Raw genomic sequence first — 20,996 nt, 5'->3', positions numbered from 1 at the left:
CTGGGTCTTAAAGGATTGTATTTTGCAACAGTTTGTGATCTCTTTATTAATGCTTTTTTCTCTATGCAGAGGTCTGAAGGACATGGAGCAAGATTCCTCTTCTATGGAAAAAAGGATTGCCTTTAAGTTCCTCAAGAGGCTCTTGAGTTATGTAGATTCTGCACAGGAGTTCATCGCCCATCTTGGTGAGCAAAGATGATGAAGATAAACAATTAAAGACTGATATGTTTGCAAACATATAAAGTTGATCAGTTGTTTTCTTTGCATAACATTTTCAGAGGCTATGGCTACCAGTGGGAAGACAGACAAATCTCCCCATGATCAAGAGATCAAGTTTTTTGCTAAGGTAGCTTTTACCATATGTAGAACAGTCTTAAAACTTCATATTTCATGGGAGTTAGAGGTCAGTTTTTAAAAGTTTTTTCTCTTGATTGGTAAAAACACAGGTTCTGCTACCCCTCATAGACCAGTACTTCAAGAACCACTGCTTGTACTTCCTGTCATCCCCCAACATCAACCTTAGCAGCAGTGGCTACGCATCCAACAAAGAGAAGGAGATGATCACCAGGTGCTGCTGTTACAACTAAGCCAAATTCTGTTATTTAGAATGAGACAATATTAACCCATATGATTATAAATGTTTATTATATAAGTCCTGAGAAGGTGCAATAATAACAGATTAGTTAATTTTCAACTCATAATAGTATAAACTTAGTATAAACATTTCCAAATCTATATAGGATACAGTATATCAGAATTCCCATTCATTCACTGTACTGTATATACTGAATTAAGTGAAGAATGGACTTCTTTTTTTGTACTTTAACTTTTGAATCTGAAGGCTCATCAGCTCCTGTGACATTATGGGACAGCACAGCATCAGTTGGTTGCACACAATATAAATTCAGTAGATCAATTACATCATCTGGGTGTTTCATCAATACTGAGGATTCACACATCCTACTCATTTGACATACATATTTTTTTCACATACTGCATAGCAGGGAAGTGTGCATTTTTGGACGCAAGGATTGTTTTATGTATAGTCATAATAACTTGAATCATTCTTCCTTAGTCTTTTCTGTAAGCTGGCAGCCCTTGTCAGACATAGGATTTCACTCTTTGGTAAGACATCTCAAAGCATTCAAATTCTTTAAAAAAAATGAAGGTTCATTTTGCCTGGCGTACCTCATTTCACTGATTTTGTTCTTTCAGGAAGTGACTCATCCACCATGGTGAGCTGCTTACACATCCTGTCACGCTCACTGGACTTCAGGTAGTGAGCAAAATCTCAGTGCAACATGAATCAGTCAATGGTGGTTGATGTCTCAGTTGTTTTGATCTGATTCTGTTCTTACCGTAGGACTGTGATGAAGTCTGGCTCAGAGCTGGTGAAGGCTGGTGTCAGGACGTTCTTTGAGAATGCAGCGGAAGATCTGGAGAAGACTCTGGAGAACTTGAAGCTGGGGAAGCTGGGTCAGTCACGCACTCAGATGAAGGGCGTTACCCAGATCATCAGCTACACCTCAGTGGCCCTGCTGCCCATCCTGACGGTTCTTTTTCAGCATATCACCCAACACCAGTTTGGAGCAGAGCTGCTATGTGAGTGAGAAATGATGTTAGTTATTTCTAGTTAATCAAAAACATACAGTGCAACCAGTGTAGCTAAAAAAACTCCTCAAACACTTTTCATTGTATGTTTCAGTGGATGACATTCAGCTGTCCTGCTATCGCATCCTTACCAGCCTGTACTCTTTGGGCACTGGCAAGAACATTTATGTGGAAAAGTACAAAAAACTTTATTTCTGAGGGAACTTTTTTCTGAGGGAATTATTCATTTCTTGAAACTGAGACCACTGTGTTGGGTTTTTACAGACAGCTTCCCGCACTGGGTGAATGTTTATCTACTCTGGTTGGAGCCATGCCTGTTGCTTTCCTGGAACCCCACCTAAATGTGTACAATCCCCAATCTGTCTTCAACACCAAGACACCAAGAGAACGAGCTAGTGAGTATATTTGGCAGGATCTGAGACTCTTTTAAATAATTTGGAATTCAGTAAGAAACCATACAATGAAAATATGGTTCATTTGCAGCCAGTCATAATAGGCCAATTAGTCTTTTGATGACAATGGCATATTACTTTTTTTAAAGGAAAAATATGATTTGTAAAACTCCCAGCCGTAATATTGAATGTTTTACAGTTTTGAGCATGCCAGACACCGTGGATGAGATGTGTCCTGAGATGCCTCATCTAGATGGCCTAATGAAGGACATTGGTGACATTTCTGAATCTGGAGCACGCTATACAGAGATGCCACAGGTCATCGAGGTCATCCTGCCCATGTTGTGTAACTACCTGTCTTACTGGTGGGCAAAAGGTCCAGAGAACTCCCCAGCTGGTGCCAGTTGCTGCACAACTGTCACATCTGAGCATCTCAGCCTCATCCTGGGCAATATCCTCAAGATTCTCAATAACAACCTTGGCATTGATAATGCCCCCTGGATGAAAAGGCTTGCAGGTGAGGGTGAAGTTGAATTGGAAATGATGATTAGCCAGCTTTGATACAGGTTGATTGCAAAATATCAGGACGATTCTCAAATATCTGTAAACTCCCTCCTATGTAGTATACACCCAACCAATCATTAGCAAGGCTAGCGCAGATCTCCTGAGAGCACACTTCCTGCCAACACTGGAGAAACTGAAGAAGAAGACAGTGAAGATAGTGGCTGAGGAGGAGCTGCTGAGGGCTGAAAGCAGGGCAGACACTCAGGAAGCTGAACTGCAGATTCTGGATGAGTTTGCTGTTCTCTGCAGGGATCTGTATGCCTTCTATCCAATGCTCATTCGTTATGTGGACAACAACAGGTATTTGTTATGTAATGACCTAAGTGCGAACTGCTAAAATTTTTCCAGTTTTGGCTTTTTAGAGTATTTTTATTCATTATGGTTTTATTTAGTTGTTTATTAAATAAAAGTCCAATTTCTGGAATATAGAAAAAATAAAACGTCAGCTTTCCAAAACAATGACCATCTGTCTTTTGACAATCTAGATCTAAATGGCTGAAGGAACCAAATTCAGATTCAAATGAACTTTTCAAAATGGTGTCAGAGATTTTCATCCTTTGGTGTAAATCTCATGTAAGTTCTCTGTATTGCTCCAAATAATAATTTCAAAGACCTGCAAATATTTCAAGATTTCCAAAAGTTGTTTCTGCTCTTTGTTAATAGAACTTTAAAAGGGAAGAGCAAAATTTTGTGGTGCAAAATGAAATTAACAACCTGGCATTCCTTACTGGAGACAGCAAGACAAAGATGTCAAAAGTAAGTGTGTTTATAAAGTAATTGTTAGCTATAATAAATTGGACCCAAAAGCTGTGAGCTAATTACCCAGTAAACACATTTTCATGAAAACAAAAAGCTATTATAAGAGCTATAGAGCCATGTGTTTAAGATATTGCTTTGTGAAAGCAGTCTGGAGGTCAGGACCAAGAGAGGAGAGGAAAAAGGAGAAGAGGAGAGTTGTACTCCATCCAGACTTCCCTTATTGTAGCAGCTCACAAGAAGATGCTGCCCATTGGCCTGAACATGTGCACTCCTGGAGACCAGGAGCTCATTTCCCTCGCCAAGATCCGTTATAGTCTGGTGAGTGTATGTGTTGTTGTCTTAATTATGCTCTATAAGTGATCTCCAACAAGCCTCTAACAATGTCTCCCTTTAACAGAAAGACACAGATGATGAGGTTAAGGATTACCTGAGAAAGAACCTCCATCTTCAGGAGAAGGTCTGGAGAAACAAATGCATACATGATTAGATGCTGAAATGTTGACATTGGCTTATTGGTGTTTCTTGTCTCGTCACAGTCTGCAGATCCAGCGGTGCAGTGGCAGCTGAACCTCTATAAAGATGTTGTGGTGAAGAGTGAGGGACCTCCAGACCCAGAGCAAAATGTGGAGAGAGTTCAGGGCATCTCCGCTGCTGTCTACTACCTTGAACAGGTACAATAGCCATAAAAATGAAATCCACCCAATCCACCTATTCCTCATCTGCCTAGACCGGTTGAACAACCTTGTTTATTGGGTAACACTTAACAGGTTCAATTAGTTAACTTTAGTTATTGCATTAGTTATCATGAACTAACAATAAAAACACCTTAACAGCATTTATTAATCTAGGCTAATGTTAAATTCTACATATTCTATACTACATTTATTTCACTCTCAGGTTGAGCAGCCACTTAGGAACAAGAAGCTGGTGTTTCAGAAGCTGCTGTCAAAGCAAAGAAAGCGTGCCGTGGTGGCCTGTTTCCGCATGGCACCACTCTACAACTTACCAAGGTATGTCCTTGGAAGCCTTTGTATTAAAATTCCAACTTTGCAATATACATTCACAGCATTCAGCATTAACATGTACTGACTCAATGGACATTAGATACTTCTGAAAAGTTTCCTTGATAGCTATTCCTTCCTTCCAAATGCATCTGAATGCATTCTTTACTCCCTCTAGTGCAGGGGTCTCCAACACGTCGCTCGCGAGCTACCAGTAGCTCGTGGCCTGATTGGAGGTACTGTAGCTCGCCAAGACATACTTTTCATCCAGTCAAAGTCAGCTAATATAGACTAATATAGACTGAGCTAAGTATTTATTTGACATATCGGCCGTGAGGTTATTTTTTTTATTTATTTATGAACATGCAGATGTAATTACAATATAACAGAATAACAACCAACAAACAGTCAAGCACATCATCACACTTATTTGGCTACAAGGCAGGATTAGCTAGTGTCAGCTCCCTAGGTTAGTAGTCAGGGCACTGATCAGGGATTCGGCTATTTTAAGTGCTGTTAGAAATAGTCATCTGCGTCCCAATGTGTAGTGAGCCAGGGTCCTTACTGTCCTTACCAGTGCCTGAATTAGTGTACACGATATACTGATTTACGACCTAGGGAAGCTAGGGAACTGTTTGAGATGCACTCGTTGTTTGGATCAGGATGATTAAAGACAAATATTACCGTTTTCATATTTTAAGTAGTATTAAAACCGTATTTGATTATTGTGATCTCAAAAATATGTGGTAAATATTGTTCAGAATTAAGCAAAGTTAGAGTGCTGAGAGAAATTATATGAAAGAATGTATGAATAAATCAATTATATGAATGTATCTCTAAGGGGGAATCACCTGTCTTCAGAAAGGTTTCGATGGCATTTGCTTTTCATCTTCCCTCCGTGTAATACCTAATAAAGTAGTGTTTATGAGCACAGTGCTGCTTTGTTTACAGAGGTTACCTGGGAAACAGCTCTATTTCTGCTCTTCCATGAGCGCCGCCTACTGTCAGAGAGTGGATTTACATTTTCATTCAGTCTGTCTGGTGTTTTTGTTAAGACCAATGTGAAAATCTGATCAAATGTTTGTTGTTAATTTTAACCAGTCATAAAAATAAGCTAATGTGAATTCTAATAATCTCAACTCTTCGGATAATCAGGTAACCTATGGAGAATTGGTTATGAATTGTTTATGGAGCAGATAAAATGCCTATAATTAAATTTATCATTTTAAGATCCTTTTCATAAAAAATATTTAAAGGCTGAAATGTGAGGTTTATCATTTTATCAGTGCAGAGCTGTATCAATATACAAAAACTCTTTCCGGTGAATATCAGTTGATTGTTCATTTGAGAGTTATAATACACTATTTAAGAGTTTTAAGTATTGTATAACATGAGTAGTTCTCAGCCACTTTCATTTTTAAAAAGTAGCTTTCAAATGAAATAAGGTTAGAGACCCCTGCTCTAGTGTCATTCTGTTTAAATGTGTTTTTATTGGTGTTTTTCCATGCTCCTTTCTTCCTCCTCCTAAAACCTGTCCCTTTCTATTGTCTCCATAACACACTTCAGATACAAAAATAATAATTACTTCCTGAATGGCTATCGGTACGTTTGGCTGGAAAAGGTGTACCATACCTCCAGCTTTGACCGTCTGTTCTCCATGCTAACGGTAATGTGAGACTAAGAGAACTCATGATCCCAACCTCCTTCTCCTCCTCCTCCATTCTCCAAGCTAAGGGCTGAGCACAAGCATACAGTTAGCGCCGCCACTCTGAATGGTCACCTTCCGTTTCCAACGGGTCTCTTAACTTTATGTAGCGACAGGGTGGGTGGAAGGTTCTTCACCTGGATAAGTTCTTTGTGATAAGTCTTCATACAACAATGATCATTTAGATGGTAGCTGTGCTTTCATGGACGTCCTCATTAAGGTGACCAGTCAGATCAGGCCATGGACTGTACATCTTCCTCCCACATCACAGAATGCACCTCCTTCCCTCATCTTCCTCTTAACCTCCCTCTCCCCCCCACTCCTCAGGCATCGCTCAATTAACCTCTTCCTCAGTGGCTATCAGAGACTTTGGATAGAGACAGAGGAGTACTCCTTTGAGGAGAAGCTAGTGCAGGACCTGGCAGTAAGTACCGGGCTGGCATCAGCGCTGCCCCGTGTGCTGTGTGTGCCCGCTGGTGCCTTCTCGGCGGCCGAATGCTCTGCGGCCAGCACCGTGCCTGCTCAGGCGCGGGAGCACGTCTCTGCCCGCCTCATGTACTCATCCTGGCCTGTGTTCAGCTCTGCTGGTTACGTGACACACTACCGACCGAGGCACAGCAGCCAAGGCATGCATGATTTTCGGCTGAGCCTCAGTCCCCGCCATCTCACTAGAAAAGCAGTCCGTTTCAGCGCAGCTGTGGTAAGAGGGGCGGACGTTCCCCGCGACGCTCTGCTTTGTTCTTTGGGTGTCGTCTTTCTTTCGTAAGTCTCTGTTGTGAGAGTCGGTGGCATGTTCACCTCATGTAGAGATCATGTCTCAGCTAAAGTTTAGTCTGCGGTCTAAATCGACCCACCTGATTTGTGCGTCTTAAATAAGAATACATTTATTCATTAATGAGCTAGAAATATTTTAAGCACTAATGAAGTATTTAACATAACTCGTATTATCATTATTAATTGTAAACATTGATAATTGGGCGCTCATTATTAAAATCTTGTCAAGACACCCTTTTAGTAATACTTAATATTTGTTTAATAATGAAACAAGTACATTTACATCAGTATGTAACACTTAACATACACTGCATAGCCATTTGCATTGCCGTGTGTCTCCATGTGAATTTGCATGTTTATCCTGAGCTGGTCATTGGTCCTTGTGTAATTCTGGAGCATCCATCCAGACCCCATTGACCATGCTCAGACCACTATGTCATCCGAACAAGTGTTTCTCAGCTGAGGCCCAGTGGACGTTCAGTATCCAACAAATTTGACCCAGTTGTGCAGCATGTCTGATCCAAATAAAGTAATATAACAGTAGTTTCTTTCTTTAAAGTTTTAAAATGTTGATTTAAAGTGGCTTCACGGGACCTGAACAGAGAGACACTGATCCTGATTACATTTAAATGTGTTTTTGTGGTAAAATAACTGCATGTCTAATTTAAATCCGTAGCTCCTTGTCACAAGATCAGGAAGCAAAGTATTGGAGTCGTAATGCTGAAAATGACTGGAATGAAATTTGCATAAAGTGTCACGTGTTTATTTCATGTTTATTCTCATAGTGAGGAGAACAGATTTTATGTAGTGTTTTTACTGAGGTTTTTTTATGTATGTGATGTAATGGTTTGATTTGTAACATGTAGAAGTAATTTGTTCAGGGTTGTGCATCATTTAGAATTGAGAATTTAGCTCCTAAATTTAAAAAGTTAAGCAAGATGCTGAAAGTAATTATAATTTGATTGTAAGGAAGTGGAATTGGAATTAATTTATAGAAATTCATAGATTTTTTTTTTTTTTAATAAATTTCATTATCCATAAACATTATCACACACACGCAATATGAGATATTTCCAGAAACATTAGATAATAGACAATGATGACTTTAATGTATTTAATGTATACTTTATTTGCCAGACTGCTATGATTTACCTGTTCAAAATGTCAGACACCATGAAGTGATCTGCTCTTGAAAAAATTTTTTTTGTTGTGTTGGACACATGAAATACCTATGCTGTGTGACTATGTTATATTTCTTTGTATTGCAATTCAATAATTTCCTTTTCTTGTAATTCCAGTTTCAAATTCCCATTAGGACATGGCCAGTTGAAGTCATTAATTCACACTCATTAATTAAAAGGGAGCTAATTCTTAAATTCTGAATTTAGCAAAACACTGGTAATAGAACAGATGAGCATGGCTTGAGTGAGAGGGTGATTGAAGTGTCAGAGTGTGTTAGTGCATTGTCATTTGGTTTATTTAGCTTCTGACTGGTGCGTGTGCTTATAAAAATATAAATGACAGTTGTCAAATAAACCTAGTTTTATAAAATTAGACCTTTGATTATAGTAAAAAAAATGTACACATTTGCTTGTCTGGGGTTAAACAGAGTTAGAGAGAAAACTGGTGATCAACAGATCGTGGGAAGTGCAGTGTTTATAACTTCAGTGGCTCTTGCTGCAGAAAAGTCATATGACTGTGGTAGAGGAAGAAGAGGAAGAGCAAGCTGAAGTTCAGCCAGACCCTCTTCATCAGCTCATCCTTCACTTCAGTCACAATGCTCTGACGGAGAGAAGGTGATGTTTCATATATGTGCTGTAAAGTATTTTGAAGTAAATATGTATTCATTCAATACTGGTTAAACAACTGACTGTGTTTGTGTTTCTGTAGTTTCCTAGAAGAGGATCCTCTCTATATTGCATATGCTGACATGATGGCAAAAGTCAGTGTTGTATTTAATCAAATTAATCCTTCTAAATTATATTGTAATTGTTTTAAAGAGTCAATATTCAATCAGTCAATATTTTATTTTACAGAGCTGTGCCGAGAATGAAGAAGAAGAGGAAGAGGAGGGAAAAGAAAAAACTTTTGAGGTATTCAATTCCTGAATTAAAAAATAAGTCATATGAACAGGTACACTCCTCTTCCATTTGACCAAGCATGGTTTACTACAGTGTAAAATATCATTCACACTTAACCAATGCCCAGTTGGCCAAATTTTTGCAACCGTTGCAAACTTTCACCTGCCAACCACCTGCATATGTTTTGGACATGTCCGCAGTTTGAAACTTTTTGGCTCAGTGTATTTGACACACTTAAAAAGCAAGGTTGTTTCTTTTACTACGATCCTGGCCAGACGGGCTATCCTTCTAAAGTGGAAGCATGACACATGACAGGTGGATACAGGACATTTTTTACTGTATTAGACTTAAAAGTTAAGATGCTTGCTCTCTGGCTCACTTAAATCCTTTTATATAGGACTTGGGATCCCTTTTTGAATAATTTGAATAATAATAATATTTGTCAGCTATTAGAAGGACCTTGTTAATTTTAATTTTATTTTACCTTTTCTCTTTGTTTACTTGTTTCTTGTCTATTAGAGTTAGTTGGAATGGGGGGATCATGGAAGGGATTAATAATGGACAATGTCGTACTGTTTACCTTATTGTCACACAAAACACCAATAAAAAGATTTGGAGTAAAAATAATGCATATGATGTTTCATGAACTGTAAGCAATAATGTGGTAAATTTTAATGCTTTTGTCATTTCTCACAGGAAAAAGAAATGGAGAAGCAGAAGATTCTGTACCAGCAGGCTAGACTTCATGCCCGTGGGGCTGCTGAAATGGTGCTACAGATGATCAGTGCCAGTAAAGGTACACACTTCTCTATTTCTGACCCGCTTTTGCTATCTCAAACTTCTTAATCCATTTGATTTTCTATAGCAGCATTTGTTTGATTGCAGGCCGACTTGGTCCTATGGTGACTGACACCCTAAAACTGGGTATTTCTATCCTAAATGGAGGCAATGTTCTTGTCCAGCAGGTAAAGAGCTTGACTGGGCAGATCATGTTAGTTTTGTCCCACAGGGGATACTGAGCTCAGTAAATACTTTTAATTTATAATTCTTTAGAAAATGCTGGATTATTTGAAGGAGAAGCGAGATGCCGGCTTCTTTAAAAGTTTATCTGGACTAATGATGTCTTGCAGGTGGGTGTGAACATAGACCTGCACTGATTATCCATTTTGCCCTACTGTGATTATTAATTTTAACTGTTTCTCTATACCTCTGGCAGTGTGCTGGATTTGAATGCATTTGAAAGGCAAAATAAGGCAGAGAGTCTTGGAATGGTGACTGAAGAGGGGTCAAGTAAGCCAATAAGCTTTATTTTTCTCTATTTGCAATTTTTTAATGTATTTGATAACAACATCTGCATAATATATTTACTGCCATTATACTACAAAACAGACATAAGTTTTGTGTTTATGTATATGCAGAGTATATTTGCCTTTTTTTAAGTACTGTACAGGATTGAAAGTGGTACCAGTTCTGGTCCTTTGTTTGGCTAGCTGGCAAATGATACACACTCATAACTTTGTGAAGTGCATTGTTACTGTGTGTACATGGATTCACTGCAACAGCGGAAGTTGCAGTATTCTTCTCATGCAATGTCAAATGTCTATGGGATGCCATTAACATTAAATGTTTTATTATGCAGTAATTAAAGGGCTTCATCTTCAAAGGTGAAATGAAGGACCACAGTGGTGTGATGATGCTGTGCACAAAAATAAAGAAATGTCAACATTGGTTAAATGAAACATTTATTTTTTTTTTTTTAATTATATATATTGCATTGTGGACATTATTTTCTTGACAAGTATCCCCCATACTGTAATCCGTCTAGATGTTTGCAATTTTTATTATTTCCAACGTTTTTTCTCATTAGATTATAATTACTATGAATTACTCGTCTAGATTTAAAAAATAAATAAATAAATAAAATAATATTAAACAGTGGAACAAAAATTTCCATTATTTAATATATTTTATATATATTTTATTATATATTTATATTTATATTATTTATTTATTTATTTAATTTAAACTGTAATGAAAAAGTATTTTATACAGCTAGCAGTTTTTTTATACAACTTTATACAAAATATTTTATAACCTTAACCCTTGTGGTGAAATTTAATCTAGACATATTCTTGAAAGGCCTGATGAGTTTAACATAATAGCTTTATTTTATGAGCCATATTACTGCCATTGGCATCGGATATTATATGAAAGGCATCAGATATCAAGTATGATACAGAACATGATCGAAACTACTGCACTGCAAATAATACTAACACCTTCTTTAACTACTGATTTGGCAGGATGACTCTGTACTCACAACTAAACAAATAAAGCCTTGTCCAATCCTAGTGAATAGTTTGCTGTAGTGTTACACACTATGTGGTTCAAATTTAGTTGCATTGTTATGGATTGCATCTAATTAAAAACCAAAGGTCTTAAATTCCATGAAACACGTCTGAAGTCTTTCTCTGTCTACATCTGTAACTGCATGTCCATCCTCTCACTAAAAGTTCAATGACTCTTCTTTTTTCTTTCTGAAATTCAGTCTCTCTCCATTTGCTTATGTCTGCTCTCTTTGTTTGTTTTCCATCATTTTATACTGGATTGCAGTCAACATGAGAGAGCGGGGTAAATAAAGTTTAGCTACTCATTTCTTAATGCTGTTCCCTGGCATGTCACCATTTCTTGAAACTTTTCTCCTCCCCTGCTACTGGTGATATGAATGCACTACTCTTCGGTGCTGGCTTTTAGACACTAATGCATGCTGACACAAAATTAAGATAGAACTAAGACTAAAGCCAGGCTTATTTACCTAACCCCTTTACTAAACTAGTTCACTCAATGGGAACATTTTATCTTCCATGTGAACATTATGAATCTTCTGTACTCATACTTTGTTGAAAAAGATTAATACCTGTTAAAAAAGGTGTACACTCAGCTAAAGATTAGACCACATCTACAAAATGAGCAAAGAGCTTTGCCATGCTGTGAATCTGGGGCTATTTCACAAAGCTGGTTCTTTACATGACTAACTTTCACAAGTATGACATTGTGTAGAACATAATAAATACAATAGGTTCTCCTCTGTATGTGTGCAGTATATAATAATTAAAATCGACAAAATATGGCACTATTATTAAGTAAGTATAATCTGTTTGTATGTCCAGCATATACTGTACACCATCCTTGTGAAAGTTACCTCACTAACCCAGCTTCTTGAAATTTCTGCCATTTCTGTGTATTAATCGACAAGCTTTTCTTTTTCCAGTCAGCTCTTGGGATGCAGTTGCGAGCCTGCAATCTAAAGCTCCTCATCCTAAGTGAAGCAAGCTCCCAAAATATGTGCTAGTCATCTGCTTGCTTGAGACTGATGTAAATTTGTTATTTGGTTTTGCTTTAACCATATGGCCCAGAAATAATTACATTTCTCTGTCATGTTTTAAGGTTCCAAAGTACTTCAAAATGATGAGTTTACAAAGGATCTATTCAGGTTTTTGCAACTTCTGTGCGAGGGCCACAATAATGGTAAGACTTGTAATTTCTATTATTTTTAATAATAATAGTATTATATTTAATTTGCGGCAATTAAAAAAATAACTCCATGACCCATTCTAACTGTTTCCAAACCTATGTTAGCCAGCTAGATAGCGTTACTGTACGTCACATTTAAATAAACACAATGTTACAGAAAAACAATGGTTTGCAAGGCATTACAAATATATCAAGAATTAAGATTTCACAGAAAAACAGCCCATTTAACTATGCTTCGCTGCCTATTCTCTACTGTTTTCCTTTTTCCATTTTAAATTCCCTCAACAGATTTCCAAAACTTCTTGCGGACACAGACTGGAAACACTACTACAGTCAACATTATCATTAGCACTGTGGACTACCTATTACGTCTACAAGTAAAACAAAAAAACTAAATACATATGTAGATGTGTTAACTTATATATGAGAACAACATAGCTCTAAATCCTCATTAATCTACTCAACTTCAGTCTCTGGTATTGGTTGTGCTTGTTTTCACCACCAGGAATCCATAAGTGATTTCTACTGGTATTACTCTGGGAAAGATGTCATGGATGAAGCTGGGCAACTTAACTTCTCCAAAGCTTTGGCAGTAGCCAAACAAATCTTTAATTCACTCACTGAGTACATTCAGGTAATTTATACACTCTACACCAGCACATGTTAGATTTCAATGGATGTCTGCATTACATAATACTGTATTTCCTCTTTTTAGGGCCCTTGTATTGGGAATCAGCAGAGTTTGGCACACAGCAGGTTGTGGGATGCAGTGGTCGGATTTCTGCATGTTTTCGCCAACATGCAAATGAAACTGTCACAGGTAACCCGTCAGGGCACCGCTAATGTTGAGCTCTTACCAAAGATCGTGCCTCTCAAAACTGAATATTGTCCATTTGTTTCAGGATTCTAGTCAAATTGAGTTATTGAAGGAACTGATGGATTTGCAGAAGGATATGGTGGTCATGATGTTATCTCTTCTAGAGGGTGAGAGTGTATTGGACTTTCAAACATCACAGTGGAGCTAGTGAGAGACTAGCAATGGTTAATGCATCAACTGCATGTTACAGGTAATGTGGTGAATGGAACTATCGGGAAGCAGATGGTCGATACTTTAGTGGAGTCCTCCAGCAATGTGGAAATGATCCTCAAGTTCTTCGACATGTTCCTTAAACTGAAGGACCTCACTACATCTGATAACTTCAGGGAGTATGACCCAGACTGCAAAGGCGTTATATCCAAGAAGGAGTTCCATAAGTCTATGGAGAGCCAGAAGCAATACACACAGTCTGAGATCGAGTTTCTTCTCTCCTGTGTGGAGGCAGATGAAAATGACATGTTCAACTACGAGCAGTTTGTGGAACGCTTCCATGAACCAGCCAAAGACATCGGCTTCAACGTGGCCGTGCTTCTCACTAACCTATCAGAACATATGCCTCACGACTCGCGCCTGTCCACCTTCTTAGACCTGGCTGAAAGCGTGCTCAATTACTTTGAGCCGTATCTGGGCCGTATTGAGATCATGGGCGGTGCCAAAAGGATTGAGAGAGTTTACTTTGAGATCAGCGAGTCTAGCAGAACCCAGTGGGAGAAGCCTCAAGTCAAAGAGTCCAAACGGCAGTTCATCTTCGATGTGGTCAATGAAGGCGGTGAGAGCGAGAAGATGGAGTTATTTGTAAACTTCTGTGAGGACACCATCTTTGAGATGCAGTTGGCCTCTCAGATCTCCGAGCCAGATGCCGCAGAACGACCTGAGGAGGATGAAGATGAAGAGGTGCACAGTCTGCTTGAAGGCTTTTCTGAGGAGGAAGACACATCTCTTGAATCCGCCTCGGCCTTCACGGCAGCTTGTGTCTCTGTGAAGAAGAGCATGACTAATTTCCGTCAAATGCTGACGTTTAAGAGTATGAAGAAGCAGTTTAAAAAATTCAAAAAGCTGACCATCAGAGAAATGATCACAGGGTTCTTCTCCTTCTTCTGGATGCTCTTCACCGGGTTTTTCAAAGGCATTTTCAGCATCATCTTCGGGTTCTTCCATATTATTTGGTCCTCCATGTTTGGAGGGGGTCTTGTAGAGGGAGCTAAAAACATGAAAGTGACAGATATTTTGGGTAATATGCCTGATCCAACACAGTTTGGGATCCATGGCGATGTACTGGAAGCAGAAAAAACTGAGAGCAGTGAGCTGGTGGTGTCGGCAGATATGGTACAGATGACCGGTGCTGGTGCTGAGAAGCTGGAGGCAGATATGATCATGGATCTACTTAATTCTAGTGTAAAGAAAGAAGGCAAGCATGGAGCAGAACCTGGTCTGGGCGATGTCTGTGAAGTCTTGACTGAGGCTAGTGCCCCTGCCGAGAAGAAGAAAAGTCAGGTTTGTATCTACATATCGACTTTAGTCATTGTAGACACCAAATTGAATTTTACGCAAATGAAAATGAGGCTGTGAGGGATATCCAGACAGAAACATAGTGTTGGACCAGATCTGGCCCACATATGGTTCATGTGGATTCCACACGGGCTAGATGTGGGCCGGATCTTGGCCGACACTATGTTGCTGTCTGGGATAGACTTGCAGTCTTTACAATAGCGTTTAAGTTTCTAGATCACATGTAATTTTCACAACTGTTTTATGGAGTTTTTGTCTAGTGAATGGTGTTTGGAAAGATGTTTTGTCAGCTGAACAGTTGGCATGTTTTAAACAACAGCACAACCCCATTGAACTTATCCCTTAAAGCCTCAATTTAATTCCTGTTAAAACATAAATATGGTGCTTCTCAGACTTAGTTCTCTTATTTTAATATTTGAAACAAATGTGATGCACTGCAGTGTTTCATACAATTTATAGATTTGCCAAAGTATTTTGTTTTTTATTACACAGAAAGTAGCAGCAGAGAAGCCAGAATCTGAGCCAGAGAAAGCTGAGTAAGTTGACTATTGTAATAAGATATTGTCTTATCATTTCTTTGTCAAAATGTTCTGACATGGCAATGTTTTTTTAGCACCGAGAACCAGGAGAAAGAAGACAAGGCTAAAGAGGAAACGCCTGAGGAACCAGCAGCAGCAAAACCAGCTCCAAAAGCCAAACGTGGCTCATCAAAAGAAGCAGCTCCAGCATTCATGGCCAGCTTCTTTGCAGGGCTTGAAGTCTACAAAACCAAAATCCTAGTAAGAAAAAGCTTCATTCACATTTTTAGTTAAACTTCTTTGTCCTGTAGGAAATGTTGTTTTAGTGGCAAACATGAAAAATTGAAGTTTACTTCTTCTCTGTAGAACTACCTGGCTCGTAATTTCTACAACCTTCGTTTTTTGGCTCTGTTTGTGGCCTTTGCCATCAACTTCATCCTGCTCTTCTACAAGGTGCCTTGCAAATATTAATTATTAACTTTAATTGTGCTTATAAATATGAAGTAGACATTTGAAGTATAAAAAACATTTTGAATTGCCTATTTGGTAATTTTATAGTTGCTTTTTTACACGTTTGAATATTGTCACTCTCTAAAGGTGACTGGAGATTTCGATGACGATGAAGAGGAGGAGGGATCCTGGGGTGGAGAAGAGGAGGACGGTGATGAAGATGATGAAGGATTTGAATACTTTATTCTTCAGGAGAACACTGGCTACATGGCTCCCACGTTGACTTTCTTGGCTATACTACACACAGTCATCTCCTTGCTCTGTGTTTTTGGATATTACTGCCTTAAGGTTTATCCCGATTCCTCTAGTTTGGTTATATTTATCAGGATTAAGAGTACATCAAAGCCAGATGCTGCACAGCCGTGTCCATGTAACCTTGTTTTCTCCTCACTGTAGGTTCCTTTAGTCGTGTTCAAGCGGGAGAAGGAGATCGCGAGGAAGCTTGAGTTTGATGGTTTGTATATTACCGAGCAGCCGTCTGATGATGACATCAAAGGACAGTGGGATCGTTTGGTCATTGCAACTCCGTAAGAAACACTTTTGACATTCTTTTTGGGCCCCGTTTACAATGGATTTTGGTCAATCGGATCACATTCCCGTTTACACCTGGTGTTTGATTCTGTCTCTTTTGTCCACTTTCAACCACTTCTGTCCTGATTTCTTCGAGGGGAGGGTTTATGGGTGGGTATGGGCTTTTTCAGATCTTGCGATCTAATGGACGAAATAAGCTCATGCAATTTACATATGAATGCGACCCGGAGACAACGGAAAAACACAGAGAGCAGCAGCAAGACCATGTCAAACACTGTGGATGTGTGTTAGATATCAGGAATGGTGAAAGAACATCCTGCTTGGTATGCTTTTTGTCTTCAAACCAAACTTGGGTCTTCAGCCGACAAAGTTTAAATCCTGTCTGGCTAGTGTGCTTCCCATAATGTTTACGCATTAGGTCAGTAGGCGAAGAGTAGGTGGTCTTTTGTGGCTGTTCGAATGTATTTGACCACATTTGCGTGTACACTATGAAAGCAATCTGGTTGTATGTGTTTTCGACTACCTCTGGAAGTGGTTGAAAGTGGACAAGCTCAAAACATTTTAGACCGCATTTACATGTGTATTTAGTGTCGTCCAATTCTGATCTGATCGACCAAAACACATCTTAATACCGGGTGTAAACAGGGCCTTTCATTCAGTCACTTATGTTACATTTACAATACAGTGTCAGTGTTTCAAAAAAAAAAAAAAAAAAATTCTATAGCAATTGTCAGTACTTTTAACAGTGTGCATTAGCACCACATACATACACATAGAGTACACCACATCTTTTGTAACATTAATTTACTGCCACTTTTGATCAATTAATATGTCCTTGCTGAATAAAAATAGTATTAATTTCTTTCAAAGTTAAAAATCTTGAAAATCTGACCCTAAACTTTTTAATGGTAGTGTATGTACAATGGAATAGAATATTTTGGAAAGTTGATATTATGTACTAGAATTTACAATAAATATACATATCAAACATTTTCACAGATAAAAAAAAAAACTAAACATATTTGTCACACTATAGAACCATTTACCCACATACTGTTTGTTAGTATAAGACAATCCATCAATCCTTCAGAGCATCCAATATTTATTGTCATGCATCTGTTAACATCTATTGAATTTGAGTACTTAGAAACTAACTTACCTGTCTTTCAGGTCTTTCCCTAACAATTACTGGGACAAATTTGTTAAGAGGAAGGTAAGCAGAATCACAATAAACTTGTCATGTTACTCATTTATGGTGCTTGTATTCAGTGGACTGTCTTCATATCTGATTTACATTGTCTTTGTTAGGTCATCAATAAATATGGTGACTTGTACGGGGCCGAGCGCATAGCTGAACTCCTGGGTCTGGATAAGAGTGCTCTGGACTTTGATCCCACTGAAGAGGCCGTGGTGAAGGAAGCCTCCCTACTGTCCTGGTGAGCTGACAGGACCCAAAAACATTTGGTTTTAAGGAGCATTGAAGTATTCAGTCATGTTTTGGTTTCAATTGCAGGTTGAGCTCAATTGATACAAAGTACCACATCTGGAAAATGGGGGTTGTGATGACGGACAACGTGAGTACGGTTCAAATTTGAAAACATTAGGAAGATTATCCTATTCCAGGACAATAACGTTTTGTCTTTCATCTCTAGTCTTTCCTCTACCTGATCTGGTACACCACTATGTCAATCCTGGGACATTACAATAACTTCTTCTTTGCTGCTCATTTGCTGGACATTGCCATGGGCTTCAAGACCTTGAGGACTATCCTCTCTTCTGTGACTCACAATGGCAAACAGGCAAGTATCAACCAGCAGGGGGTGACTGCAGTACAGCTTTACCACCAAAATACCTCAAATCTGATGAAAATACGTTCTTGATTTAAACAGCTGGTGCTGACCGTGGGCCTCCTGGCTGTTGTGGTCTACCTATACACTGTAGTGGCTTTTAACTTCTTCCGCAAGTTCTACAACAAGAGCGAGGATGAGGATGCGCCTGACATGAAGTGTGATGATATGATGACTGTGAGTTTTGAAAGGGAGGAAAGGATCCCTGGGCTTGAATATAGATTTACTGTACTAAGTTTTTCTTACACTATATGATCTGGAAGTCATCTTGGACTTGTACTAACTATTGGTGTGGGTGCGTTATTGCACAAACACAAAATGTCAGAAATGCATTAATTTACAGTCAGGAAGTCATGTGACCTAATATTTTTCAAAAGTACTATTCTACAGAGCCCTTAAAGGAACATAGTGGTGGGAAAAAAAAATCTGAGATAGGAGGAAAAAATATATTTCAAAACTTTTGCATTCCTCCAAGAAACTGCCTTTCACGCAAAGAACTTTTTGCAAGCAAACTTGAAGTTTCTTGGGGGAACAAACATTTTTTGAGCGAACACAACATTTCTTGGGGGAACACAAAACATTCGTGAGAGAACATAAAAGCATTACATATAATTTTTCCTCCCATCTTGTATTTTTTTTTTCCATCACTGTCCCTTTGGAGACTCCCTACTATTCAATAAAAAAAAAAAATCCTTTTTTTTTTTTTTTTTAAAAAGGGAAATACTATTGAAAGTGCCTTTAAATCTTGGTTTTTACCTTTTTTTACTTTTATATTTAATTATTATACTCTACCATTCAAAAGTTTGTGGTCAGTAAGATTTTTTTTTTTAAAGAAATGAATACTTTTGCTCATCAAGGACACATTAAATTGATCAAAAGTGACAGTAAAGACATTTATAAGGTTACAAAAGAATTCAGTTTCAAATAAACTGTTCTTTTCAACTTTCTATTCAACAAGGAATCTAGAAAAAGAAAACATATCATGGTTTCCACAAAATTATTAAGCAGCACAACTGTTTTCAACACTGATAATAATAAGAAATGTTTCTTTAGCACCAAATCAGCATATTAGAATGATTTCTGAAGGATCATGTGACTCAGAAGACTGAAGTAAAATTCAGCTTGGCCATCACATGAATAAATTACATTTTAAAATATATTAAAATAGAAAACTGTTATTTGTAATTGTAATAATATTCAACAAGATTACTGTTTTTACTATATTTTTGATCAAATAAATGTGTGTATATATATATGTGTGTATATATGTATGCCTAAACTGCTTTGCTAGAACTAAAACAAATCCTATGAATCCTCAGTGCTACCTGTTCCACATGTACGTGGGTGTGAGAGCTGGCGGTGGCATCGGTGATGAAATCGAGGACCCGGCCGGCGACCCTTACGAGCTCTACCGCATCCTGTTTGACATCACCTTCTTCTTCTTTGTCATCGTCATTCTGCTGGCCATCATTCAGGGTACTGCTGCACTGCAATGATTTACATGCCCCATTAAACTCCTTATATTAACACTGCTCTTAAATAGCAGCAAAACTACCCAAACGATCATAACCTCACACTCAATATTTTGCATCTTCAGAACACCAAGATAATAGTGAATGCTTTTATTTTTCAAACCAGGCTTGATCATTGATGCCTTCGGTGAGTTGAGAGACCAGCAGGAGCAGGTGAAAGAGGACATGGAGGTGAGTGCTGTCACACGTCCTCCTGTGAAGTCTAAATAGAGCAGTCTGTTCCTGTTTTAACGTTTTGTCTTCGCTCTAGACAAAATGCTTCATCTGTGGAATCGGGAATGACTACTTTGACAGAACCCCTCATGGTTTTGAGACCCATACCTTACAAGAGCACAATCTGGCCAACTATTTGTAAGTAAATCCTCTATATGATGTACTACACCATACAATGTGTCATCTGATGACAACCTTTGCATTGTTAGAATGCTTCCTTTATAAACTAATTAACATTTTAATATTCAAATATTCCTATTTAACAGATTCTTCCTGATGTATCTTATCAACAAAGATGAGACTGAACACACTGGTCAGGTAATCTACTAATCTAATTGAAATTAACGGAATATAAGATCATATACTGTTCAGACGTTTGGGTTTGGTAAGATGTTTTTGTAATAAGTATTATGCTCAACAAGGCTGTTTTTTTTTTTTTTTTTAAGCAAAACTGTAATATGAAATATTATAGTTTAGTTCTTTACAGTCGCTAGGACCCATATCTCAATATGTAGGACACTTTTTCAAAACTCTCTAAACAGTGAGATCACAACATTGCACATTACATACTCTTTTTAAAACAGTTAACTTAAATTCAAACCTTAACATAATACAAGCTGAAAAAGACAGTAATTTGCTATATTTTTTAGCAATACCAAATTTAAATAGATTCTGAATCTAAAAAATAAAATGCTATCAAAACAATTAGGGCCTACATAGGTGTTAGTCTTTCAATACCATCTGTACAAAAGGGGAAACTCATTTCTTGTTTTGTAAAGAATTTTTTACAAAAGTAAATATTGTATTGCTAGAGATTTTTAGGTCGTTGCTTTATGAATGATAAACTTTGCTTGTTGGGTGACAACCTTTGCTAATGTTGTGGAAGAATGACACGATTTGAGAAGTGTTTTTTAGTAGTTTTAGTGCATTTTGAAAGTAAAATTAACTGCTGTGCCAAGCTGAAAGTTGAATAGGACAACTGTGAGGTTTGGAAAAGTGACCTCAAGTATTGAGAAATGTGTCCTAGTGATTAAAATT

General features: G+C 38.0%; 1 protein-coding gene across 8 annotated transcripts in view; it reads left to right on the top strand.

Annotated features, from left to right (window-relative positions):
• The window catches only part of ryr3 (ryanodine receptor 3), a 101,038-nt gene that overhangs the window by 78,461 nt on the left and 1,581 nt on the right, over positions 1 to 20,996 (top strand). For 2 of the 8 annotated variants that reach the window (XM_051874139.1, XM_051874135.1), the window contains 45 exons: positions 70 to 185; positions 279 to 346; positions 447 to 568; positions 1,076 to 1,125; positions 1,216 to 1,276; positions 1,364 to 1,602; positions 1,706 to 1,787; positions 1,876 to 2,006; positions 2,203 to 2,520; positions 2,627 to 2,867; positions 3,053 to 3,140; positions 3,231 to 3,323; positions 3,474 to 3,644; positions 3,724 to 3,783; positions 3,863 to 3,997; positions 4,224 to 4,336; positions 5,894 to 5,993; positions 8,490 to 8,602; positions 8,697 to 8,748; positions 8,843 to 8,899; positions 9,584 to 9,683; positions 9,773 to 9,852; positions 9,941 to 10,017; positions 10,104 to 10,177; positions 11,501 to 11,518; positions 12,335 to 12,415; positions 12,710 to 12,798; positions 12,927 to 13,055; positions 13,137 to 13,241; positions 13,324 to 13,405; positions 13,489 to 14,792; positions 15,300 to 15,343; positions 15,421 to 15,586; positions 15,692 to 15,778; positions 15,923 to 16,123; positions 16,232 to 16,362; positions 17,537 to 17,579; positions 17,675 to 17,802; positions 17,880 to 17,940; positions 18,019 to 18,165; positions 18,256 to 18,390; positions 19,533 to 19,689; positions 19,852 to 19,916; positions 19,996 to 20,096; positions 20,225 to 20,276. In XM_051874139.1, coding sequence (XP_051730099.1) covers positions 70 to 185; positions 279 to 346; positions 447 to 568; positions 1,076 to 1,125; positions 1,216 to 1,276; positions 1,364 to 1,602; positions 1,706 to 1,787; positions 1,876 to 2,006; positions 2,203 to 2,520; positions 2,627 to 2,867; positions 3,053 to 3,140; positions 3,231 to 3,323; positions 3,474 to 3,644; positions 3,724 to 3,783; positions 3,863 to 3,997; positions 4,224 to 4,336; positions 5,894 to 5,993; positions 8,490 to 8,602; positions 8,697 to 8,748; positions 8,843 to 8,899; positions 9,584 to 9,683; positions 9,773 to 9,852; positions 9,941 to 10,017; positions 10,104 to 10,177; positions 11,501 to 11,518; positions 12,335 to 12,415; positions 12,710 to 12,798; positions 12,927 to 13,055; positions 13,137 to 13,241; positions 13,324 to 13,405; positions 13,489 to 14,792; positions 15,300 to 15,343; positions 15,421 to 15,586; positions 15,692 to 15,778; positions 15,923 to 16,123; positions 16,232 to 16,362; positions 17,537 to 17,579; positions 17,675 to 17,802; positions 17,880 to 17,940; positions 18,019 to 18,165; positions 18,256 to 18,390; positions 19,533 to 19,689; positions 19,852 to 19,916; positions 19,996 to 20,096; positions 20,225 to 20,276 — 6,067 coding nt within the window. Of the gene's footprint in view, positions 1 to 69; positions 186 to 278; positions 347 to 446; positions 569 to 1,075; positions 1,126 to 1,215; positions 1,277 to 1,363; positions 1,603 to 1,705; positions 1,788 to 1,875; positions 2,007 to 2,202; positions 2,521 to 2,626; positions 2,868 to 3,052; positions 3,141 to 3,230; positions 3,324 to 3,473; positions 3,645 to 3,723; positions 3,784 to 3,862; positions 3,998 to 4,223; positions 4,337 to 5,893; positions 5,994 to 6,359; positions 6,457 to 8,489; positions 8,603 to 8,696; positions 8,749 to 8,842; positions 8,900 to 9,583; positions 9,684 to 9,772; positions 9,853 to 9,940; positions 10,018 to 10,103; positions 10,178 to 11,500; positions 11,519 to 12,334; positions 12,416 to 12,709; positions 12,799 to 12,926; positions 13,056 to 13,136; positions 13,242 to 13,323; positions 13,406 to 13,488; positions 14,793 to 15,299; positions 15,344 to 15,420; positions 15,587 to 15,691; positions 15,779 to 15,922; positions 16,124 to 16,231; positions 16,363 to 17,536; positions 17,580 to 17,674; positions 17,803 to 17,879; positions 17,941 to 18,018; positions 18,166 to 18,255; positions 18,391 to 19,532; positions 19,690 to 19,851; positions 19,917 to 19,995; positions 20,097 to 20,224; positions 20,277 to 20,996 lie in introns of all 8 variants that reach the window. The other 6 variants (XM_051874136.1, XM_051874140.1, XM_051874141.1 and 3 more) reach the window with 3 other exon arrangements.

The sequence above is a fragment of the Ctenopharyngodon idella genome, chromosome 20, assembly GCF_019924925.1.
Source record: "Ctenopharyngodon idella isolate HZGC_01 chromosome 20, HZGC01, whole genome shotgun sequence".
Classification (NCBI taxonomy): Eukaryota; Metazoa; Chordata; class Actinopteri; order Cypriniformes; family Xenocyprididae; genus Ctenopharyngodon; species Ctenopharyngodon idella.
This window is presented reverse-complemented; position numbering and strand designations above follow the sequence as displayed.